This window comes from Prionailurus viverrinus, chromosome B4 (genome assembly GCF_022837055.1).
Source record: "Prionailurus viverrinus isolate Anna chromosome B4, UM_Priviv_1.0, whole genome shotgun sequence".
In the NCBI taxonomy this organism is placed as follows: domain Eukaryota; kingdom Metazoa; phylum Chordata; class Mammalia; order Carnivora; family Felidae; genus Prionailurus; species Prionailurus viverrinus.
This window is the reverse complement of record NC_062567.1, coordinates 49,356,834-49,381,187: the sequence shown is the minus strand read 5'-3', so window position 1 is coordinate 49,381,187 and position 24,354 is coordinate 49,356,834. Positions and strand designations below refer to the sequence as shown.

The 24,354-nt window shown below is 37.5% G+C and overlaps 1 protein-coding gene across 4 annotated transcripts in view; it reads right to left on the bottom strand.

Moving 5' to 3' along the window:
* The window catches only part of PLEKHA5 (pleckstrin homology domain containing A5), a 238,475-nt gene that overhangs the window by 107,860 nt on the left and 106,261 nt on the right, over positions 1–24,354 (bottom strand). The window contains exon 1 of one of the 4 annotated variants that reach the window (XM_047866377.1): positions 6,099–6,220. The exons of the other annotated variants lie outside the window; for them this stretch is intronic. Within the exon in view, the coding sequence (XP_047722333.1) occupies positions 6,099–6,133 (35 nt within the window). The 5' untranslated portion in view covers positions 6,134–6,220. Of the gene's footprint in view, positions 1–6,098; positions 6,221–24,354 lie in introns of those variants that run through there. 4 annotated transcript variants of the gene reach the window in all.

Here is a 24,354-nt window from a genome sequence, read left to right as displayed (position 1 = left end):
CCCCAAGACCACATCTATCTGAAGCAGAATAATGAAACCTTCCCAGTTCCAATTTAATTTTAGATTCCCTATCTCTTTTCCATCTTCCTATTCTCTAAGGCTTCAGAATCATTTTCCAGTCTTAGATGCTCAGATAAGATTATCACAGCATAATCATAAACACTGCCTCACATTCCCAATTACAGGTACCAAAGAATTTAAGTACAAATAACTGTAAAGCATGGGTTTACAAAAGCACCCAACAGGAACTGAGTATCTTGTTTTTCCCAGTAGGAAAAAAAGAACATGGTGTAATGCTGTAAGTATAAATATGAAAACATTATTATAGACTAGGAACAATAAAGACAAAAAATTAAAAATATTAGGCTCACATACAAATTCATTTGTTTTACTTCTGGGTTATTTGTAGATAATTTCTAATCCAGCTTTTCAACAAAACCTTAAATAACACCAACATGTTCATTTACAATCTATAAATACTTTTTAACAGATTTAAATAATTTTGGAAGTAACATCAAGAATAATTCAATTAACTCCATGCTAGTTACAGACAAAATGTGTCTATCACATTAATAATTGCTACATATCCTGAGTGTTATGGCACCATTACCTTTTAGAACACTTGATACAAAACACTTGAATTACAAAACACATTATAGGCAAAAATACCTAAAATAATTTAGGTAATTCTTTCACTTGTAAGTCATCTGAGTGACTCTTAAGGAGCTTTTAAATGGCAAGGTTAAATGGCACTTAATGGTGAGAACAGAAATAGGATTCTTCAAATATACGCACTAATCCACCAAAGTAATTTCCTGTCAAACATTCAAGAATCAGGTGACATTTCTGGCTGTCACCCACACATCACCCTAGAGAACACACAACTAAAGACATCTCCATCACTGCCTTTGTTTAGGCTCTTATCTCCCCAAGAGTCTTTTAACAACATTCAAATTCACCTCATTTTAACTAGGCTCTCTCCTATTTAGAGCATCCTCCTCACTGAGCCTTAAATTCTTTTTTGTTTTTTTTTTTAATTTTTTTTCAACGTTTTTTATTTATTTTTGGGACAGAGAGAGACAGAGCATGAACGGGGGAGGGGCAGAGAGAGAGGGAGACACAGAATCGGAAACAGGCTCCAGGCTCTGAGCCATCAGCCCAGAGCCTGACGCGGGGCTCGAACTCACGGACGCGAGATCGTGACCTGGCTGAGGTCGGACGCTTAACCGACTGCGCCACCCAGGCGCCCCTTAAATTCTTTTTTGAACTAAAACCCAAACAACAATAATAAACCCTATGCAATAGGACTTTTAAAAGAAAAAAGTACTTGGTAGCACAAATACACATTACCTGGACCTAACTAAGTTCTCACTAAATAGCAGCTAAACTTGAATGTTCTAGGAGAGATTTCTTGAAAAGTAAAATGATGTCACGTCCTTGCTTTACAAAGTTGCTGGCTCTCTGCTCTTTTTTCTTCTTTTGAAAAAATGTTTATTTCTGAGAGAGACAGAGAGAGTGCGCGTGCACGTGTGCGGGAGAGTGCATGCAGGGGTGGGGCAGTGAGAAAGAGGGAGACAGGATCTGAAGCAGACTCTGTGCTGACAGCAGAGAGCCCTACATAGGGCTTGAACCCATGAACTGTGAGATCATGACCTGCACTGAAGCCACACACTTATCTGAGCCACCCAGGAGTTCCTCTCTGCTCTGTCTTAAATACAAAGTACAATGGTTTGTATAGGACTATAATTTAATGAATGAGGAACCTGATAATTTGACCTGAGGTTAAAGTTTACTGTTGAATGACCTATGCAAAAAGCAACTGTAATACCACACATGGGAACATAAAATGATCATAGGGTATATTAAAGTAGTTTAATTTTTAAAAAAATTTTTGAATATTTATTTTTGAGAGAGAGAGAGAGAGAGAGAAAGCATGAGCAGGGGAGGAGCAGAGAGAGAGGGAGACAATTTGAAGCAGGTTCTGGGCTCTGAGCTGTCAGCACAGAGCCAGAAGCAGGGCTTGAACTTACAAACTGGGAGATCACAGACCACAAGATCATGACCTGAGCCAAAGTCAGACACTTAACCGACTGAGCCACCCAGGTGCCCCTATAGTTTAAAAGAATACTTATTTGAAAAATTAGAGTCACTTGTATAAAAAAGTTTTATTTACAGAAGTCTAATGGAGTTTTAAAATAAAACTAAGCAGAACTCCAACTCAGAAACATTTCAGTAGTCAGAATATTCTTGGGGTGCCCTGTGTGGCTCAGTCAGCTAGGCATCTGACTCTTGATCTTGACTCAGGTCAGATCTCCCGGTTCATGAGACTGAGCCCCATGTTGGGCTCAGCGCTGACACTGCGACAGTGTGGAGCCCGCTTGGGTATTTTCTCTCTCTCTCCTCTCTGCTCCTCCCCTGCTCTCATGTGTTCTCTCTCTCTCAAAATAAATAAACTTTTTTTTTTTTTTTTACCATTTTATTTTTTTGAGAGAGACAGAGTGTGAGTGGGGGAGGGGTAAAGAGAGAGGCAGACACAGAATCCGAAGCAGGCTGCAGGCTCCAAGCTGTCAGCACAGAGCCCGATGCAGGGCCTAAACTCATGAACTGTGAGACCATGACCTAAGCCGAAGTTAGACGCTTAACCTACTGAGCCACCCAGGAGCTCCAATAAACTTAAAAAAAAAAAAAAAAAGAATATTCTTAGCATTTAAATGCAATAATGTGGCATTCAATGCCATACTCAATATATATAAACATAGAATTGCATTAATTCAGACAACTCTACTACTTGCTAATGAATGCTAATTACTAATGTTTTATTGTAACATGCATTAAATAGAAGTTTACTACCATTGGTAAGGAAGCAAACAACAAATTAGAAAAAGTTGTATTTAAGCACTATTTCTTCTATGTGTGGTCATATACCACTTTAAAAAGTTAATCTAACTCTAACCTACACATAAAGAACCACATGATTTCAAAAAAGATCCAGTTATTTTACTGTAGGTGAAGCATTCTTCCCAATAGTCAAACTGACAGAATAGCTCAATTCAAACAGAAAAAAAAAATCAGTAATTACTGAATTTTACTCTTCTTCACTGCAGTGTTTCATCATTTTAATACTGCAAGAGCTTTATCTGAGCAATCACCTCAAGAACAAAAAGGTAGTTACTACTACCAAGTCAAATGATACTTCTATGAAACAAAGATTTTATAAACAACAACAAAAGGTAGCTTTTCTTCCAAAATGGCTATATTTTTGTGTAACTTAAATACTTCATTCAATATGACACAGGCACTGGTGACACAGCCTTAATGATAATATAAATAAAGAAACAGGAAGAGTAATATAACCATAATCAAAATATAAAGGGGAGACCAATTAGGGATTGATCATGCTTAGAAGGGAAAGAGCAGGAAAGATGTCACAGAAATGGGTGCCATTTGAACTGAGCTTCAGGATCAGCAAGAGTAGTCGGTCAGATGTGGTGAGAGTGCAGCACATACTGAAAAGAGAGGATACAGAAATGGGGCAGAAAATCTAGGCTTTGAGTAACAACACACTTACACATAAAACATTTAGCATATAAGTTTTGAAGCAATGTATTTCCTCTACTCCTAGGAGCAAATATATTTTTTATAACTCTGAAAAGGTTCAACGCACTTGTGACGCACGCGGCACTTAATTAAGGCTCCATTTAGTCAACAAATCATTATCCCTGAGTACTGAGAAATTTCTCACGTACAGATGAGGTGGGATAGAAATCTGACCCAGAATAGCAGGGGTAAGGCTCACTTCCTACGATAGAGATAGATACAATAAGTAGAGCCACCAATGAAATCCAGTGGCCACTGCTGGCTATGGACTTGGCAGGTACTGTACTCCTGAGATACAGTTTCTTCTAACAGAGTACAGGTCATGGTATCCTATTAGTTGGTTTGCTAACTAGTAGGTTTGCATTATCAGAGTGAAAATGAAATCTCTCCAATACAAAGATCAAGGGGGTCTCCTCATTCATTTAACTTGCTTAATCAATTCATTTACTCATAGTCAAATATTTATTAGGCATCGATTATGCGCAAGATTTTGTACTGTATGCCCTAGAGAACAAAAATACAGTTTAAGACTATTAGTAACTTCAAGAATATTTCATCTGAGTTTTATTATGCTAAATTTCAAACTTAAAGAATGGCGCAATTATATTTTTCCATCAGGCTTCAATACTGATGGAAAGAGTTCCTTAAAGCATACCTATTCATTAGAAAACAGACAAGTACTTTATTCTCTACTGCTTTAGATTTCAGTAAAACTTTTATGTCAGTTTCAGGTTATTTCCTCCTGCAGTTCTGCTCATCTTCCCCTGACCCCTCCTTTTTGGCCAGATTTAATTTCCTGTTCATACAAAGAAGTTTAAGTAACTTCCCTTCAACTTTAGTAGCATTTAGGCCAATGACCTCTGATGTCATAACGCCTCAAAAACATCTTTGTTTAATATGTATACTGAATATATTATAATTCATTGTGACTACTGTAACTTTCTGATTAAGTTTAAAATATAGGCTATTTTAAAAACATGTTAAAATATTTTAAGTGGATTCAAGATAAAATTTTAAAGGGAATAAAAATATTCATGAGTGCTCCATATACTTAAATTTTCTGGCTTTGGGCAGAATTTTCAGCTTCCAGCTGAAAATCTTGCAACTCAAGGGAAAAACTGTGAATCGTGAATTAAGGCCGTCAAATCAAATAAAATGAACTTGAGACCCTACTTCTGTATTTCTCTGCTTCCAAATATAGAAGTATAATGTACTAGGAGTCATGAATGAGGCAGTTATTGCAAATTCCTCAAGTCTGGTATTTTTGCACATTCACAAATAAAAAGATGACGTAGATAATTTCCTTTCAATACTTACGTAATTCACACAAAAATGTGTACAAGGAGTCTTATTCTTTGTTTCAGTAAATTGATGTGAAAATATTTAAAATATTAAGAATTTCCATATTGCTCTTACTTCAACTAGACTTAAAAAGCAGATGGTGCCTGTTCTTTAAGAGTAAACTTTATTTGAAAATTCTTCTAAAAAAACCTTGAAATCACAAGGCTGCTACTAAACCCGCAAAAAAAGAATTATACCAGAAATGGCAAAATGTAAAAAAGTAAAAGACTTTAAAGGCTTCAGTTTTACTATATAAATAGTATGATATTAAAATATTATTCATCTCCTCACAGTGGAGAAGAGAATTATAAGCAAAATAGCTACAGACAAAAAAAGTCTTGCCCAACCTAATCTACTCCTTAAATTAATGGTTTCAAAACAAGTAAATCAATATACATAGTGAAATTCAAAGAAGCATGAATATTGTTAGTAAGAAATAAATCTTTAAAGACATGTTGCCCAGCCTTTATAGCCAATTGCAGTAGTAACTTTATTTCTTTAAATGCCAAAATACTGTCTATAATAATTTCCTACCATTATATTGCTTTCAAATTTTAGGTTAATGAAGATTCCTGTTTCGAATCACATTACTGAAACACACCAAATAATTAAAAACTTAAGTAAATAGAAGCAGCTTCAACCAACTGTTAATTAGTTTAAGTTAGTATTAATATACATGCTAATAAAAACATTATGTAATGAATACTGTTAACATCTCCACAGGAATTTCTGAGAATTGTTCATTTAGTTCTCTTTAAGGAACAAAAAAATATATACAAGCTTCTCTTCCAAGTAAGTTAAAAAATAGACAAGATAAATTTAAAAATTTTAATGAAAATCATTGGGCTTTAAAGCAACATGCAACTACTACACATTTATGTAGTTTAAAGTTAAGGACAGACTAAGAGGAAGATTGCATTTTAAAATACCCAAGTCATTTGAAAACCTAATGATGTACAGTATTTACATTGTTACAAAAATACAACACTTTGGTTATAGAAATATTTATGTCAATTTTTTACACTAGGCACTGTGCCTGGCACTAGGGCTACAAAGATTATTTACCACAGGATTGTGAGCGGAGAAAAAAGTCCTAACTAATGCTCATTTAGCCATGACTTATTTATTATTAATACATAAAAGTAACAAGAAATACTCACCAGCCTTCATCAAAATCACATTTGTGAACAGACATTCAACCATAGGCAAAAAGGATACTGGAATAAAAATCAGACTCCACTCCTTTTGTCTTTGAGCTGCTCCCAAATGAACACTGTAGGGACGAAGCACTAAGGAAATGCACTGTGGCTGTCAGGCTGGTCTGCCACTCTGCAAGTCTGACACCAGACTGACGTCACGCACCAACATGTCAAATGCAGCCACAAATTCAGGCAGCTTCTCCAGGAGGAATCTGTTGTGATTATGCATGCCTTCCAGCCATAAGAGTGAAATATGATTTCAATTCTCTTTAAAGTTGGCATATATCATAGGGTAAAATATCAGCATATATGGTTACAAACAGCTCTTGAAGAAAACATGCCGTGAGTAATTTTAAATAACCTTAGCTCAAAATAAATAGACATTTCCTGTTAAAACTGTAAGCATACCAATTTAAACAACTCCTCTAAAAACATTTTTTGTTGTTGTTTCCAAAGTTGATACATACTTATTTCAAAAATTCAAGCAATAAAAAGGCATAAAGAAAGCTAAAATTACCTGGTGTTCCACTACCCAAAAATAATAGCTGCTTAGATTTATTGATCATTTACTATGTCAATCACTTTATAAACTCATCTGAGCCTCATAACCCAACAATAGAATTTCTTCATTTTACTAAAGAACGTGAGACCCAGAATAGTTATGGAACAGTGCTATTAGGCGACAGAGCAGGACTCAAACCCAGATAGAGTGTCTCTACTGCCTATGTATTTGATCACTAAATTATACTATCTAGCAGTCAAGATACCAATTGTTTAAATTCTGGTAGACCAGAGTTTGTATATGTATACAGATCTCAATATAAGAAAATCAAACTACATATGTTGTTTGCAACCTACTTTTTTCATTCAACAATATGCCACGGACAGTTTCCCATGTCAATAAATATACTCTTTTTTTTTTTTTTTTAATTTAACGTTTATTTTTGAGACAGAGAGAGACAGCATGAACAGGGGAGGGTCAGAGAGAGAGGGAGACACAGAATCCGAAACAGGCTCCAGGCTCTGAGCCGAAGTCGGACGCTCAACCGACTGAGCCACACAGGGGCCCCAATAAATATACTCTTAACTCTTCCTTTTTTGATGGCTGCCCATCATAATTATGCAAACCTGATTCCTACAGAACACTTTATTATTAATTTTTTATTATTATAAACAGTAATATTAACTGTCCAGATATCTTCGTGTTTTCTTGTGTTTAGCTACACAGGATAATTCTTAGAAGTGGGGCAAACAGGTCAAACTATGTGCGTACTTTCAACATTTACATGTTTCGTCCTCCAAAAGGGGGTAACAATATGTATTTGTATTTCAATGCATTAGGTTTCTCCTTTCCCCACAAACTGGGTATTAACAATTACTTTTCTTCTTTCCGAACCTAATAGAATATACAAACAATCACACAGTTCTAATTGTGTGTGCGTGCTTGTGTTTTAACTGCAAGTGAGGTCAAGTCTTTTCTTTGTATGCCCATCCTCACAGGAGGCGGTCCAGCTTCCTGGTCACAAGCACCTGGCCATGGAGTCAGAGACAGTAGTCAAGCTCTTTTTCTGGGCACAGGCAAATTACTTTGCTTCTCCATGCTTCCATTCCCTTATATAGAAAATACAGATAACAATTTAATCTTCATGGGATTTTTGTGAGAATTATATGAGGAAAATCGTCCCAAGCGACTGGAACAGTGCTTACCAAAAAATAAGTGTTTAATTGTTATCTCATATTTAATGACCGACCATATTTGTTCTGCATTTCATACCCTTTGCCCAAAATGGGGATTTCTTAACGGAGTACATGAACACACCATTTTATAAAACATGTTGTAAATACCTTGTTAGAGTGCTAATGACATAAAAATGTTCAGTGACCTTAGTTGTGAGTTGTCTTACAACTAAATCTAGAGTGTAACGTAACTGGCGCTGAAAACACTCCTTTCATATGAAACTGCTACAGCAAAAATTAAAAATAACATCTCAAGTTGAGAAAACAAAATTGTTTCATCATGTAGCTTGAAATATAGACAAGCAAGCCAACACAGTTTGCTATAACCAGAAGGGTTTGCATATGTTTTAGAAAAGTAGTGATTCACGATCTTTCCCATTTTTTCAAAGTGAAGGTTTTGCTGGTCTCAATTAAATTTAAATTTTTCACACAAAGAAAGAAAACAAAACCCATTCTTGAAAACATCAAAGTCAACCACTTTTCTCACAGTTCTGAAAAGTTCTATAGCCCCTTTTAAATGACACAAATAGTAACAACCTATAAACAAAAAATATATGGAGATTGAAATGTATTAAACTTATAGTCCTACTCCCAAACCAAACAATGTATTATTATTATATAATAAAGCCTTCAACTATTCTCATTATCAGGCTACTTATAACAAAACATCTCTAAAAATACTGAGAATAAAGTTTTATATTATTCTAGCAGATTTGGTTTAGATGTATTCATTGTTGTATATGCTATAAAATTATCCTATGCAATGGCAAACATTTCTGTAATATGTTTGTAGAATCACAGTGGCATGGTGGTTCTGCATATGGCTGCCAGGGGGAAAACAATAATACTGCAGCAGCAGAGATCTGTCAAGATTCTGGAAGATTAACAGGAATACTGAGAACTAACAAATCGACCAAGTGTTTGGTTTATGGAGTTGCCAGCACCCTGTGCAATTTCTCTAGAACCTGGGAGGCTTGGCTTCCCCCTGCTCCAATCACAGCTTACAGAAGGACTTCCACAGGGATAAAGAGGGAAAAAGGTCCCTCCCTTTAAGGCCATAACAGCGTAGAACTGACAGTTTAATAGGGAAAAGAGAGCTTGTTTGTAAACAGATCATTATACCATAACCTGATTTGCAGAGCACAGAAGAGGAAGTGGCTAAATGCCTGGGGGAATCTGGAAAAGGCTTAACAAAGTAAATGACAGCTGGCCAAACTATTTCAAGAGGAGATTTCAGTGAGCGGTAGCAGTAGTTGTAAAAGTACAAATTTAAGATTAATCTAAATTTTACACTGGTGCCTAATTAACAGAGAAACTATTCATTTAAGGGGAAAAAATGCATACCAAAAAGGCAATTCTCCCAAATGCCTTATAAGATTCTGTCCTGCTTTTCCTAAATGTCAGTGATATCTAGTTTGGTTTTCTCAATTCTGCTCAAACCACATTTTAGAAAAGGAAGCTGAGGCATACTGTGGATATATGTCCCACTACTATGTCAGAGCTAATAAACTTCTTTAAATCAGTAGGAAATCTTAAATCTCAATTAATCGTGACTCCCTTTTCATGTATCTCTACGCTATAGGGCATGACTCATAAAAAGCTACAGAAGAAAGTCCAACAAGAGTCTCCAAAACATTCGCCACCAAATAATGTGTTTCAGTATATTCTTTAGGGATGTTTGTGATAATGACTAAAGATTCAATTGTGAGGACTCTAATTTTTTCATTTAACTTCACTTCTCAGTGGCAATTAAAACTCTTGACTACTCACTTCTTGGAAATGTCACCCTTTATCTTAACTTATGTAACCTGGTTCCCAGCTGATGTGAGAACAAAGGCAAAAGAAAAAAATTAAATTTCCTTACAACTTACAGACCACTGACAAGTCCTTGAGACAGGCAGAGTGACCTTCCTCCAGGAACTCAACTGCCTTGATGTCAATACTTTGCTAAGGGCAAAGGTAACCTTGGCTTAACATTAGCCCGACCTCCAGGATCCTGTAAGTCTCTTTTAACATATAATAATTTCTTTGGAAACTTCCTTTATCTCTAACCACCCCCGCGCCCCCTCCCCCACCTCCCGCCCCAAGATAATGTTAGCAATCATCCTCCAAGCAAATGCCCATTTATATACATCTGAAGGATCTCATGATTAGACAGTAGCAAATGACGATTTCCTCTAAGGTCCTGGAAACCTTACTTCCAAATTCCTTAGGGATTTAACGCTATTCCTAACTCCCTCCCAACTTGAACGTATATACTTGAAAGTTTATAATCTGCCACCCCTCACAACCCCAGTGCACCTCTTTCTGCCCCTTGGGTCCTGTCCCTGTGCTTTAATAAAACCACACTTTTTGCAAAGATGCCTCAAGAATTCTTTCTTGACCGTTCACTTTCGAACCCCAACATTTTCTTATCACCAGCCTTCACTTTGCAAAACAAGCTTAATTCCAAACTACTCAAACCAGCACACAACTGTCTCCATAATTTGGTGCCAATTTACTCATCACTAACACCCAAAGGAGAAGTCCTCTTAATGGGTGAGAAACAAATCTACTAATCTCTTTTGCACATACTAATAGTGCTAAGTAACAGAAAGTACTCTAATGTTCTATCAGTTGATTACTGATTTTTATCTCTTAGGTCAGTAATATAAATCTTTCAGATCAGAAAAATACTAGGACATTGAGAAGGCCACAAATGCTTGTTTCTGATGTGTGTTTTTTCCAACACCACTAAGCATTTAACTCAATTCTGACACCGTGTACCTGGAGACATGTTAGAACACACAGGTTAAGGGCTCTGTCCCACAAGACTGCCTCCACTTTAGGTAACAATCTTTATTTTGTTTATTTATTTATTTTGAGAGAAAGAGAGAGTGTGAGTGGGGAGAGGGGTCGAGGGAGAGGAGGAGAGAATCTTAAGCAGGCTGCACAGAGCCCAACATGGGGCTGGATATCTCATGACCTGAGGAGAAATCAAGAGTCAGATGCTTAACTAACTGAGCCATCCAGGTGCCCCTAGATAACAATTTTTTTTTTAAGTTTTATTTATTTTGAGAGAGAGAGATAAGGAGCAAGTGGGGGAGGAGCAGAGAGAGAGAGGAAGACCAGAATCCTCAATGTGGGGCTCAAACTGACAAACCGTGAGATCATGACCTGAGCTGAAGTGGGATGCTTAACCGACTGAGCCACCCAGGTGCCCCCCAAATATATTTCTTACATATATCACAGTATTCATATGCAGTTACAAAAAAGTAAAGTAAGAATACCAACAGCCTCCTTTTGCTTTCTCCCAAATTTGCAAACTCACTTATCTTGGCACTATACCATATCTTCATGACTTAAAGAGAAACACCAAAGTGCACTAATTAGAAAAGTACATTAAAGTTTGCAAATATGAGGATCTCTCTCAAATATCTTTATTAGCTTCTGTTAAAAGGCAGTAATCAGGCAGACAGTGAATCAAACTCACAGAAATTAAACACTAAACCCAAAGATAGCCTGACAGAGATCCCAGGCCAACAACTTCTTCTAAACACTAAGTTATCATCATTGAACACTGTGAAAATTAGTAATGGGAATCCTCACTAAAATGGAGTCAGGAGGTTTTGGCACTGGGCACTATGTCCTACTGTTACTAAACCATCTATCATTGCTGCTAACTCAGGATTTGAATGGGTAAGCCCTTGTGCACCGTGTGGCCAACTGCTCTGTTCCGGGGATCCTGAGGAGGCTGAACATATTGAAAGCATAGCTCCTGGCTGGGTTTGCCAACACTGTTGTCGAACAAACTCAGACAAACCCGTTACAAGAGAAGGCAATAGCTCATAAGATGAGCGTTTGAAAAAGAGAAAGGGAGAAATTTATTTTAGATGCTGGCAGCCAGGGAAGGCGGCAGGCTCAAGCCTTAACAACCACCTCTGCTGGCAATATGGACACCTAGATCTTTATAAGGAGAGGTTGGGAGCAGGGGTACATGCAAGAGAGTAGGCAGGGAACCTGTGATCATGGGTGAGAGGTGGTGAGGTCAGTGTGTGTTCTGCCCATGATCATGGGCAGGGAAAGGGTTGGGCTGAGTGTGGTTTTCTAGGCATTCTGCTGCTATCAGAGCTTTTCTGGCCTGGTGGCTGTAATGCTGTGGTCACTGCAAAATGTCTTCGTCAATGCCTCAAGACAGTGTGACAAAAACAGAACAATAAGAAACAAGAACAATGGGTTTCAGAGCATGAGTTGTGAAGTTGCCTTGTCTATTTCTGGTTTCACCTGTTAGGGTCTATAGTTTAAGCAAGAGAACTCCCTGACACTAACACTCCTGGTCAACTGCATACCCAACAGAAACAGATGGACTTGGCCTTGCAAGTAGACTCTACTCTACTACTTCAGTGGAGGAAGAGAGGCTTTCTTTATCTCCCTCCACTAACCCCAACAGCTCAGCCAATGAAAAGCTACTATACTTCCTACTCCTAGGTTGTTCCAATGGACTTTAGTTTATAACACTCTTCCCAACAAAGCGTACCTCTCCTTTGTTGCCTGGTTTTTCTGCAGCTTGTTTGTCCTAGATTGCAATTTTTTTTTAATTCCAAAATAAACCCATTTTTTTTTTTTTTTTACTGGTAAAATAACTGGCAGCTTTTATTTTTAAGGTTAACAACACTGACATTAGCAGTTTTAGATATTCTCAACTTACTACCCAAGAAAAGGCCAAGCGTTGTTCTATGTTATCATCTTGGTTTTCTATTAGAGCTAAAATTTCACAACACAGCAAATTCGGAAAAAGTGGAAGAGCCAAATGATTTAAGAATCAAATTAATCCATAAACACCTGCTTAGGAAGGGACCAATTATAATGAAAGTCCTTTGTACCACTAGGATCTTCTTCCCCAGGGAGTGATAGCTATTAAAATATACTTGCTAACAGGACTCAGCCTTCTAATTTGAAAATGTCCACTTCTTAGGTCATCAATTAACAAGTTTGGTGCTTGAAATCCAGTTTAATAAGATGATGACTTAGCCATTTTATACTCCCTTTTATTTCATCTAATCCTTTCTAAATTCTTTCCACTTTTTGCGTGAGATTGATAGCCACAGTTCTTCCTTTGCGTGAGACTGATAGCCACAGTTCCTCCTTCTGAACTGTCATAACTTGTGTACCTCATCAGTTTATAGGATTTAGGTCCAGCTCAAATGGTGCATCCTGAGAAGTTTCCCTCAATCTCCCTCACTCAGATAGCGCCAGTACGTATCTGGAACAATTAGCATAACCAGTAAAATATTCAATCATGCATATTTACATCTCAAAGAATCTGCCAATAGGGATGTATATAAACTATTTTGCACGATAAACACAAAGCGTATACCCATGGAGAGCAGACTGACTCTAGTAAGTTCATTTATATAAGCAAATACAAACCAAAGTGAAAGAATTTAAAAGGCAACAATGATAGGGCCATTAAAACTGATCATCTTTCTTCCCTTTTCCTATTATCACGTGACATATCAACTTCTCAGCTAAAAGTGAGATGTCTGGTTATATTTATATCTCCTTTGAATATGTGAACTCATCTCTGAAGACAATTTCACTTGATAGGAAAAAAAAAACTGGATTTTGAGTGGTGAATTTAATGGGCTCTGGAATCTTTAACTACATTTTCACCTTAACCATTACAATTCTAGAAAAATTCCAAGTCAAAGTATATGTGTGCAAGAAACAAATGATGCTAACTTTCAATTTAGTAATTTTGTACTTAAGTGTGCAATGGTAACTAATAGGAAATTGGGGGTACTTGTGTTTTATGAAAAATAATCTGAAATTCTAGCACAATAAAGAAATTCAGACTTAGGAACATGTTGATGACTATGAAATAATAAATCAACAACCAAGTTATAGGAGCAAGAAAATAAATATAAATTTAGCTAAGCTCTAGCTTCCTTGCCTAGGTTCTATTTCAACTCTGGATGAATACACATTTTTGAATGATAGTTTGTAACTTATATTCTATCTACATATCTATTGATTTTCATTCTGAAAGAAATTTTAAAATCTAACTGGTTTTCTACAGAGCCTGATTTACTAACAAAGCATCTATTATCCAAGTAACTAAGTCAATTCTACACTTGAACCATCTGCTTAGAAGACAGTCTGTTTTTGATGCAAGAATAAAATCAAACATATGACAGTGTTACCAGTTTCATTATCATAAAAAAATAGTCTCAAAGAAACTATAATGGTTTTGTGAAAATAGAGGAAATTTCATTTAAAATGTCAGGAAGCCCTGAAGGGGGAGCTCTGATGCACTACCACTCACATCCCCAATAGGAGGAAGCTTACTTAAAAATATTTTCTTTTAATGTTTTATTTATTGTGGCTTAGAAATTTTCCTTTTAATGTTTTATTTATTTTTGAGAGAGAGACAGAGTGTGAGCGGGGAGGGGTAGAGAGAGAGGAAGACACAGAATCTGAAGTAGAATTCAGGCTCTTAGCTGTTGGCACAGAGCCCGATGCAGGGATTGAACCCACAAACAGTGAGATCATGACCTCAGCCAAAGTCAGGCTTACCTGACTGAGCCACCCAAGTGCCCGGGAAGAAGCTGACTTTACATGCCCCAGCAGTACAAAGAATTTCTCCTTGCCCATCAACAGCTCAGCCAATGAGAAACTGCCACACTCAGCCAGTGAGAAGTTGTCACCACCCAGAACTCTTCAGCCCCTCCTGGCTGTCTCCTTTCTTTCATAAAAGCAAGCCCTTCTCTGTTCTCCACACTTGCCTATGGTTTGCCATACTCAGCTTGTCCTGAATTATAATCTTCTGCTACTCCCGAATAAACTCATTTTTCTGGTAAAATAGCTGCTTTTTTACAGTCAACAGCTGCTTTTGTGTGTTGGCTTGAGTTGCCCAATAAGAAACTCATGCTTACTCTCTTGAAAGAAGGCAAGAAATCATGCACGTTTTTAAAAAGTTTTACTACCACGGAACATGACAGAATACATTGTGGAGACTCATGATCCAGACATAGCCTTGGGAACTAAGAGATACTTTTATATCTACAACTAACTCAATGAAAGTAACTGACTTCCTTAGTTGTCCCTTTGTCAGGAGATTACATTGAAAAAGGACTTTACCTCCATTTTGACCTCAGTCTGTACTTTCTAACTGATTAAGTTCTTCTTATCTTTGAACTCCGGCACAAGACCCAATGTGCAAAGCATCTTGTGATGGGAACTGAAACCATCCCCTCAAGCATTAACTGCCCTGACAACCAACGAGACCCCACATGACTGATCTGAAGACCATGGTCGACGTGACCTTTACTGCCCAGCTGTGTATGTACTCACTGACCTTTGTTCCATACTTTCCATATATAAACTGAGAAGTATTTTCAGCACTTCAGAGGCAGTCTTTGAGACATCAGTGCACTGTCTTCCTGGTGTTGGCCTCATTGAAATAAATCCCTCTCCTGTTTCGCCACCATAGGTCTCTGTGCCTTTGGATTTTGTCAGTGGCAAATGGCCAAACCTGCTTTATTTGGGGCCCCCGGAGCCAGGTGCTCTTCCTGCACCCTTGAGCCCCAGTTACAACATAACAAACACAATCAGGTGGTCTTATGGCAACAACCCCAACCACGACAATTTGCTTATCAAGGCCAAGTTTTATTGAGGTGTGAGCATTTCCCCTTAAGACCAAAAACAAAACTGGTTTTAACTTGCCAAACTTCTACACTTACATTTCAGGCACAAGAGAGATAATTTCTTTTTATCTCTCTGTTTATCTATCCATCTATCTTAAGAAAGACAGAGTGTGCGTAAGCAGGAGGGGCAGATGAGGAAAGAGAATCTTAAGCAGGCTCCAACATGGAGCCTGACATGGGGCTCGATCCCATGACCCTGGGATCATGACCTGAGCTGAAATCAAGAGTCAGACACTCAACTGTCTGAGCCACCCAGATGCCCAAATTTCTTTGTTTTTAAATCTCATTTGTACAAATTCCTTGGCCCACAAGATTTTTCTTTTAGATGAAAATTTTTCTTTTAGATGAAAATACTTTATTTTGGAAGTTTACTGGAAATGTTACACATTTGCTATCTAGTGTTAAAGAGAAAAATCAAGCAAACAAACCTGGGTTGAGATTTAATCTCCTTGGCTACTGTTAATACATTTTTAAATTCAGTCAACAAATATTTATTGAGGATAGTGTTTCTTTTGTAGAAACACTAGATCCTGTGAGAAAATTAAAAAAAGAAATGAAATGTCCAAACTAGTTATGGGTAAATAAGTACATAATTAAAATACAAGTAAGAATATGAGATGCTATAACATAAATGAATTCTGGAACCAGAAAGCCTAAGGCGCGATTTTGGATCAGGCCTTAGGAAAACTACTGTACTTCTACGTGCCTCAGTTATCTCTAAAATGGGTATAACAATAGTATCTTCTTCATAGAATTTTTATGAGGATTAAATGAATTCAAACATTAAAGCCCTTACAACAGTACTTGATACATAATTAGAGTTCATTAAATAATAACTATTATTGTTCTGAAAGACGTGTGGACCAAAAAAGCTGAGGTAAGTGAAATGGCCTGTCAGCATGAACCCAATAAAGATGGGTGGGATCTGGAAAACATAAATTAGGAAGGTCATGGTGAAAAAATATTGTGGTAAAAATGAGATGACTAGTTTGACTTGGTTATAATGCAGTGGTTTAGAAAGGTAGGTTGGGAACAGGGTTGAAGGTTGTGAACATTAGACAGAATAGCCTGGGTGTCATCTGACAGGCCATGGAGAGCGACTAAAGAGAGAAGGGTTATGACCAAAGGAGATTTACCAGCAAAGATTTATAAGTGACATAGAGGGCTAGTGAGTTTTCACAAATGCCATTGAGAAACTTGATTTTCCTTTACAGCAGTTTTGCTTACATATAAAGTAAGACTTATACTAACAACCTCATCACTACAAATGAAAGCACTAAAGCTGGGATATAAACAGGCTTCCACTATCTGGAAATGAACTGAATGAGTAAGCAAACGAATATGAAAGAAAATGAGATTTGATACTAACTTGAAAACAGGTTTGACTCAGCTCATATTACTGTTTAGATTGTTTTTTTAAACGTTTTCTATTTTGAGATAAAAGAGAGAAAGCGTGTGTGCTCGCAGGGGCATAGACAAAGGGAGAGAGAGAATCCCAAGCAGGCTTTGTGCTAAGAGCATGAGCCCGATGTGGAGCTTGAACTCATGAACTGTGAGATCACAACCTGAACCGAATTCAAGAGTGGGATACTTAACCGACTGAGTCACCCAGACGCCTCGGGATTATGAGTGAAACGTTGTCAATGAACTCAACACGGCCAACCTTTGCCAACTGCTGATGGTACACACTGGTCACTGCCACACACTGCCCACTCTCCCTTTCCTGCTCAGTCTCAGTCAGGGTAGCAACGCACCCAACTAAAGCATTCTGTTTCCGGGCTTCTCTTGCGATTAGGTGTTAATGAGGTGTGCCCACTGAGATATAAAGAAGAATGTCTTATGGAACCCCTGGAAAGGATGCTTAGAGGAAGCTGACTCAGCTAGAAAATACATGCTTTTGCTCTTCTGATCTTTCTCCTTTTGGACATAAGGACAGCCACTGTGGTCCATGAAGTAATCTTGACAAAAGAAGTCTCATGTTAGGATGGTGAAACAGGAAGACAGAAAGGTCTAGGGCCCCGATTTCAATCTTAAAAGGCCTGTCTCTGAGATTGCTCTACTTGAGAAGATAAACTACTCTGTGTTTAAACCGCTCTGCGGTCACTCTCGTCAGAGCCTAACAGATTTCCCAACAAACAGTGCTAGTTACTCGATGTTGTTAGTTGAACTAACTACAACTAAGTTACTGTAACCACAATGTGTCTAAATTCAGAGATGTATGTCACTCGTTCACACTCACTAGACTATTATAAGCAGTCATTCAAGAGAGGGTCCTCCAGGGTGACGAAGCTCTGGGGACGGGGTCTGAGACCTGCTGGCAGACACTGTTCTAGCTCTGGGGAGGAAGCAGGTCTGAGATAATGAGCCAAATAGCAGTGAGAAGCAGCAAACATCCTGCACAGTTAAGGGTCACTGCTTCTAACCCTTACTGCCACTCCCCAGCCCAGCTGCACCCACGCCTTCTATAGTGTTAGTATATAAGCCACTTAATTTATCTTTTTGCCTAAAAGTGTGAGTTTGATTTCTATAACAAAAGAGTCCTGAGTAAGACAATATATTCAGGGAAAAGTGGCTTATTAGGTACACAACAGAAAAGGAATAGAACAAAAAATCCCTTTTCTCTAATTATAAAATATTAGAAATTATGTATCTACATAAAGCTGCACTAAATAAATGGTGCAGAGAGAACAAAGAACAAATTCAAGAACAGTACTTTCATGCACATTACATATCCTTGACGGGCAACATTTTAGTATTAATTTAGCTGCTGAAATGTGAAATTCAAGCACTTTCTTATTACCAGCAAATAAAAGTAGCAGTACTTAGAGTTCCAAAGCATTGAGAAATTTAGACATTTGCCCTAGGGTCAGTGGTTACTAAACGCAAAAACTGGCTGCCTCAGAATCATGGGAGAACTGGTTTAAAATACACATCACTAAGCCAAACCTCAGGAGGTTCTGATTCAGCAGGTTTGGTTTGGGCATTATATTCTAAGCCACAAAACTACTTTCAGGCAAAAATAGGCTTGAGTAGCTGATAGGTATATGCGAACAAAACTAGTGAATATTTCTACTTGTTTTTTTTCCTCAGATAAACCCCATCTTTATTTATAATTTATATGATGAACTACGTAGTTACCTCAAATGTAAATGTGAAGAGTTTAAATGTCTTACCTTTTTTCTACCTATAAAATTCCAGAGTTTCACATGTAAAAACTATAAAGTATAGGAGCAGTTTTTTCACATTTTAACAAAATACTTCTCATCTTTTCTTTGGTAGGAGTTAGAATGCTTTCAGTACCAGAATGCCCAATTAAAAAAATGGCTCAAATAATGAAGAATTTAGTATCTCACATGATAAGAGGGCAGTCTCTGGTCTAATTCAGAGACTCAATAATGCCTCCGTGATTCTCTTACTTCTTCTCTGTCATGGGTCCACAATTGCCACTGCGGCTCCAAGCATCATGTTCTTACAGTAAAAAAAGGAAACAACTTCCTATCTTAGATGCCCCCCCCCCCTTTTTTAAAGAAAATGAAGAAAACTTTCACATTAGTTCTTCAGCCTACACCAATCACTGGCATGGGGGATAGGAGTAACTCCCTAAGAATAATTATTATTTATACTCTAAGGCTTAGGAGGCTAACCTTTCCAAAGCACATGGAAGAAAAAACCCTTAGAACAAAACCTGGACTCTTTCCAAAAGGAAGAAGGTTGGAGGGAAGTGTGGAGAGCAATAGCAGTTTGTTAGGCACCAACAATGATCCACCGCATTCTGTCACAAACTAATAAACCATATTTAAAACAATCAAAATGTAATTTAGCATGGAGATACCAGTTCAATGCATTAAATGACTGGAAAACATTAACAATGAACAACAAAAGGAAGATTAAGCTGCCAAAACTTTGAATCCTGCACAACAGAAAAAGAAACAAAAGATGTACCTAACTGGAAACTTGAAGGATATAACCCACTTCCTTACGCAGTATAATTACTGTCAGTCAAGGGGCGCCTGAGTGGCTCAGTCAGTTGAGTGTCTGTGAGCGCCCAACTTCGGCTCAGGTCATGATCTCACTGTTCATGAGTTCGAGCCCCACATCAGACTCTGTGCTGATGGCTCAGAGCCTGGAGCCTGCTTCTGTGTCTCCCTCTCTCTCTGCCTCTCCCCTGCTTGCCCTCTGTCTCTCTCTCTCAAAAATAAATAAACATTAAAAAAAATTACTGTCAATCAATTAAAAAGCATCTTGTAAATTACTATTCAGGAATGTTCTCCTACTCTAATCTGTGTATCCATTACTCTCTGATTTCTAAATCAGCTAAATATTTCAAAAGTGTCACATATTAGATATAAAAGACAAAACAAGGAATAGGTATTTTCATTTATATAGCAAATTCAGTTTTTAAACACTGTTTCTTAAAAATTCTGTTCGGATGTCAGAGGATCAATGGCATAACAAAATAACAGCAACTTTAGAAATGGACCATTTTCATAGGCCTCCTTTGAAAATCTTCATGAAACTGTACAAACTAATGTTATCCAAAAATAAAAAAAATCCTGATTGTTCAGAATTTAATCTGGAAGCCCCAGAGTCAGTTCAGGATCCCAGCATAAATATTCAGTGTTGGCAATAATGTAAAATAGCACAGCCACTATAAAAAATAGTTTAGAGATCCCTCATAAAGTTAAACACAAAATTACTACATGACCTAGCAATTGAACTCTTAGGTATATATCCCAAAGAACTGAAAATAGGTATTCAAACAAATATTTGTAGACAAACATTGCTAGGAGCACTATTCACAATAGCCACAAGGCAGAAACAACCCAAACGTGCACCAATGGGTGAATGAGTAAACAAAATGTAGCATGTACATACAATTTATTCAACCATTGAAAAAAAGTATTCATAGATGCTACCAACATAGATGAACTTCAAAACCATTATGCTAGTAGAAGAAGGCAGACACAAAAGGTCATATACTGATATGATTCCTTTTATAAGAAATACTCAAAACAGGTAAATCCACAGTAACAGAAAGCAGATTAGTGGTTGCCAGGGGCTGAGGGGAAGGGGGAAATGGGGAGTGAGAGCTTATAGGGCACAGGGTTTGCTTTTGTGGTGATGAAACTATTTTGGAACTAGACAGAGGTAATGGTTGCCCACCACTGTGAATGTACTAAATGCTACTGAATTATACACCTTAAAATGGCTTATTTTACGCTCTATGAGCTTTATAACAATTAAAAAATTAACTGATGTATCTGTAATATGAATTTTGTACAGATCTGAAGGAAGATGTGTGTTGGAATTTAACAAAGGTTGGTCAACAGTATTCCAACTTGCTTTAATACACTATAGTATTATACAATTCTTCTGATTGGATATAATCTGGGATCCTCATTCCACCCAGCATTCTAAGATTTAAAATGGGAGACTACAATACTGACGTTCAGATTAATTCCCACACTACAAATGGAATTGCCCACACAGCCAGTTCAGGAGCAGGATAAGTCAAAGGGCATTCTGATTTAAATCATAAATGAAAGAGACCCTAATTGTTTACGGTTATGGGGATCCTTGGGGAGTTCCTTGGTAGTTTATAGTTTAGGACCCTCTGACATCACCTTATAAGGCTGTTTTGCTTCTCATGAGAAGGATGGGGTAAACAGATTGTTTACCACTGCTGTTTTAAAGTAAGGGTCTACAGGATCAGAGTGGTCCTTTCCAGAAGGCAGACGATACAGTATAAAGTAACAAGGGAAAAGAAGAACACTTGCAATTTCATTTTAAAAGTCCACAAATTCCGCTTGTAAAACTCCATATTGGTCTAGAAATTTTATTTGTTTGCAAATGTTTTGGATGTGATAAGAAAGGCCTGCACTGGTCCAGAATTTCTGCCCTGAGGAAACAAACAAAAGGAGTCACGTACTTCCAAGGGAACTGGCTGGGACTTTGGGGCAGGCACCAGGCACCCCTGCATCATCTCTCCACAAAGATGGAGCAAACACATGTAGTTCTGGGGCCCTGCAATACTTCGATACTGCAATTCTCACCCTTAGGGAAGCAGACCGGGATTGGTAGCACAGGCGGTAGTAGCTAGGCATTTCATATTGTGTGGATGAAGGGGCTGCAAAAACTCTTCAGTGGTCCCTTACGGTCTTAAAATTGCTGTCCTCTTGTGGTTGAAGGAGAGGAACCCCCAATTTTGACAGACCCTTATACATTTATAAACACAAAGCATACATAGTTCAAAGTTAATGGCGTAAGTTTTACTCCCAGAATGTGTATATTTTAAAGCCATATACTTTTGAAGGATTATCATATTTGGTTTATTAGAATACTCACTGATAATTATGAAAATGCTTTAAGTGGAAATAGTCATTGAGGTATTGTCTACAGTTCCATAAGTCAGTCATACTTCCTTAGGATTATTTCATAAAACTATAAATCTGAAGAGCATTTAAGCTTAAATTTCTGCAACAAATCCTTTAAAAAATTCATAAGACATTATTCTGTTATAAAGGTAGGCATTTTCCTTGGGATGGTATATTACCAAGAAATGAGTTTAAATGTAGACAACTGGCTTATCTACCAAATAAGAGCACCACCATCCACCGACAACATAGTCAAGTGAGGAAAGGAGTTAATGGTAGAATATTGTTTAGAAAAGCCATTCCATTAAATGTTCTGTCCACTTCTGCCATGTCAGAATATCACATGTACTATTAACAGTATTTACTTTATATTAAAAAAGCAAGTTAAGTCGCTTCATCCTAAGCAATATCTGCAAAATTGCAGGTTTTATCCACTAGCTATGTTTTCCAACATGTAACATATATTAAAATGTGAAAATTTCATCCACATATTGCCTTGTTACACTGTAAACAACTTTAAAATAATTCAATATGAAGGCTAAAAGAAGACAGTTGGTTAATATTTTAAATACCCTATCAGCTATCCACGTTCAAGGCAGCTAAGACCATCACACAAACTCTTCAAATCTCACTATCTAAATCTGCATCAGAGGGTTTATTAGGGTAAGGGAAGTTGGAACTATTTTCTCATGGTGAAATAAGTGATAATCAAAGTATGTGGATGGCCAGAAGGTCCTTGCATAAATAGGAAACACGAATTTGGCTAACCTAGTAGCCAAGCGCATTTGGACTAGTGCCCCATTATAAAATTTCCTTTGGTTCTTTGTTCCCCTCATTGAAGGGTACTGCTTGCTGAATTCATTAAGTTAGGTGACCTTTCTGTCAGAATATTGTTATATCTGGAGTACATCTTTCGTGTTAAGGTGTTTGTTGGAATGCTTAAAAAAGACACAGAGTAGGGACATTGCTATTCTTAGAGAAAGACTTGTGTGTATGTGTGTACATATATAATGTTTTATTTTTGAATGAGAGGTGGGGTGGTGGGGAGGGAAAGTGAGGGAGGGGCAGAAAGAAAGGGGACAGAGGATCCAAGGCAGGCTCCAAGCTGACAGCAGGGCAGCCTGATGTGGGGCTCCGATGAGATCATGACCTTCACCGAAGTTGAATGCTTAACCACCCAGGCACCCTGGGACTTAGTCTATTCTTACAGGAATAGGTTAAATGGCTGTTTTGGTATCTACTTGCTAATAGTGTGTGTAGCAGAATTCAGTGCAGGACTTGTTTCCATCACTAACATACCTGGGAGCAAGGCTGTGGGAAAGAAACATATATGGGTCACATCTACCTGCAGCTGTCAGAGGCTTACTTACCAAAAGAATTAAAAAAGGCAAACACCCGAATTGGCTTATCTCAGCTCCCAATAGGCCTAAAAATTATTTTATATACTACCAATGACACAGGTACCAGGCTCTGAGAAATGAGAAGTTAAACCTTATGTTAAAAAAAAAAAAAGCAACTATTAAATCTAACAAAACAAACAACTATGGCTGTAGATGGAAAGTTCCCTATTTCCTAGATGAGTTGCTGCTGTTCAAAAGTACTAGTCTACCATCTCACAATAAGAACTACTATACAAACATGCTTCGAGTACCCTCTTTCATTTATTCTAAGAAGCAATTAAAAAATCATTTTAATAGTCCTGAAATTGGGAAACTCGTCACATCTCATGGCATTTTAGGATCATTGTCCACAAGGCAGATTGTGATATTGTGATATTCTCATTACATGTATGCTCAAATGTCAGAAGCACGGTGTGTCCGTCAACATCTTGGATCACACTTTTACCTTAGAATCCAATGGTTGTGGGGTGGGGGCACTTAGCAACATTTTGGATGCAGGAATCAAAATTAGGTTTGGCTGGTTAGCATCACAGATTTGATAGACTAACTAAAGAAACAAAATTAAAGAGAAAACTTCATTCACATCTATTGTTTCCCCAGTAAAACAAGTATTTATCTAAGAACATCTTTTGGATTATATGAGCTGATCCACTGAACAAAAATTTAGGCCAAAGCAATCTGGCAGCTATGTCCCCAAAGCATGGTGTTTGACAAAGTGAATGGCCCTTGACCCAAGTGTACATATTTATAGTATCTGCCCAGCTCTTGTAGGCATTGGAACTTGTCATTCCCATAATTAAAGAGTTACTAAAAGAAAACCTGAGGTGCTTTATATTTCAAAAATATTTACATATACTACTGGGTCTGAATCAAACTTGTATTGTCTCTGGAACTGATTTCCACCTCCCTTATTTATGTATTATTAATTTACTGTCTTTTTGTTATAAGCCATTTCAAATTCTTCAAGGGAGGCTGGTTATGAATAAATGGAAGTTTTTAGGACCTGAGCCAGTTCTTTACT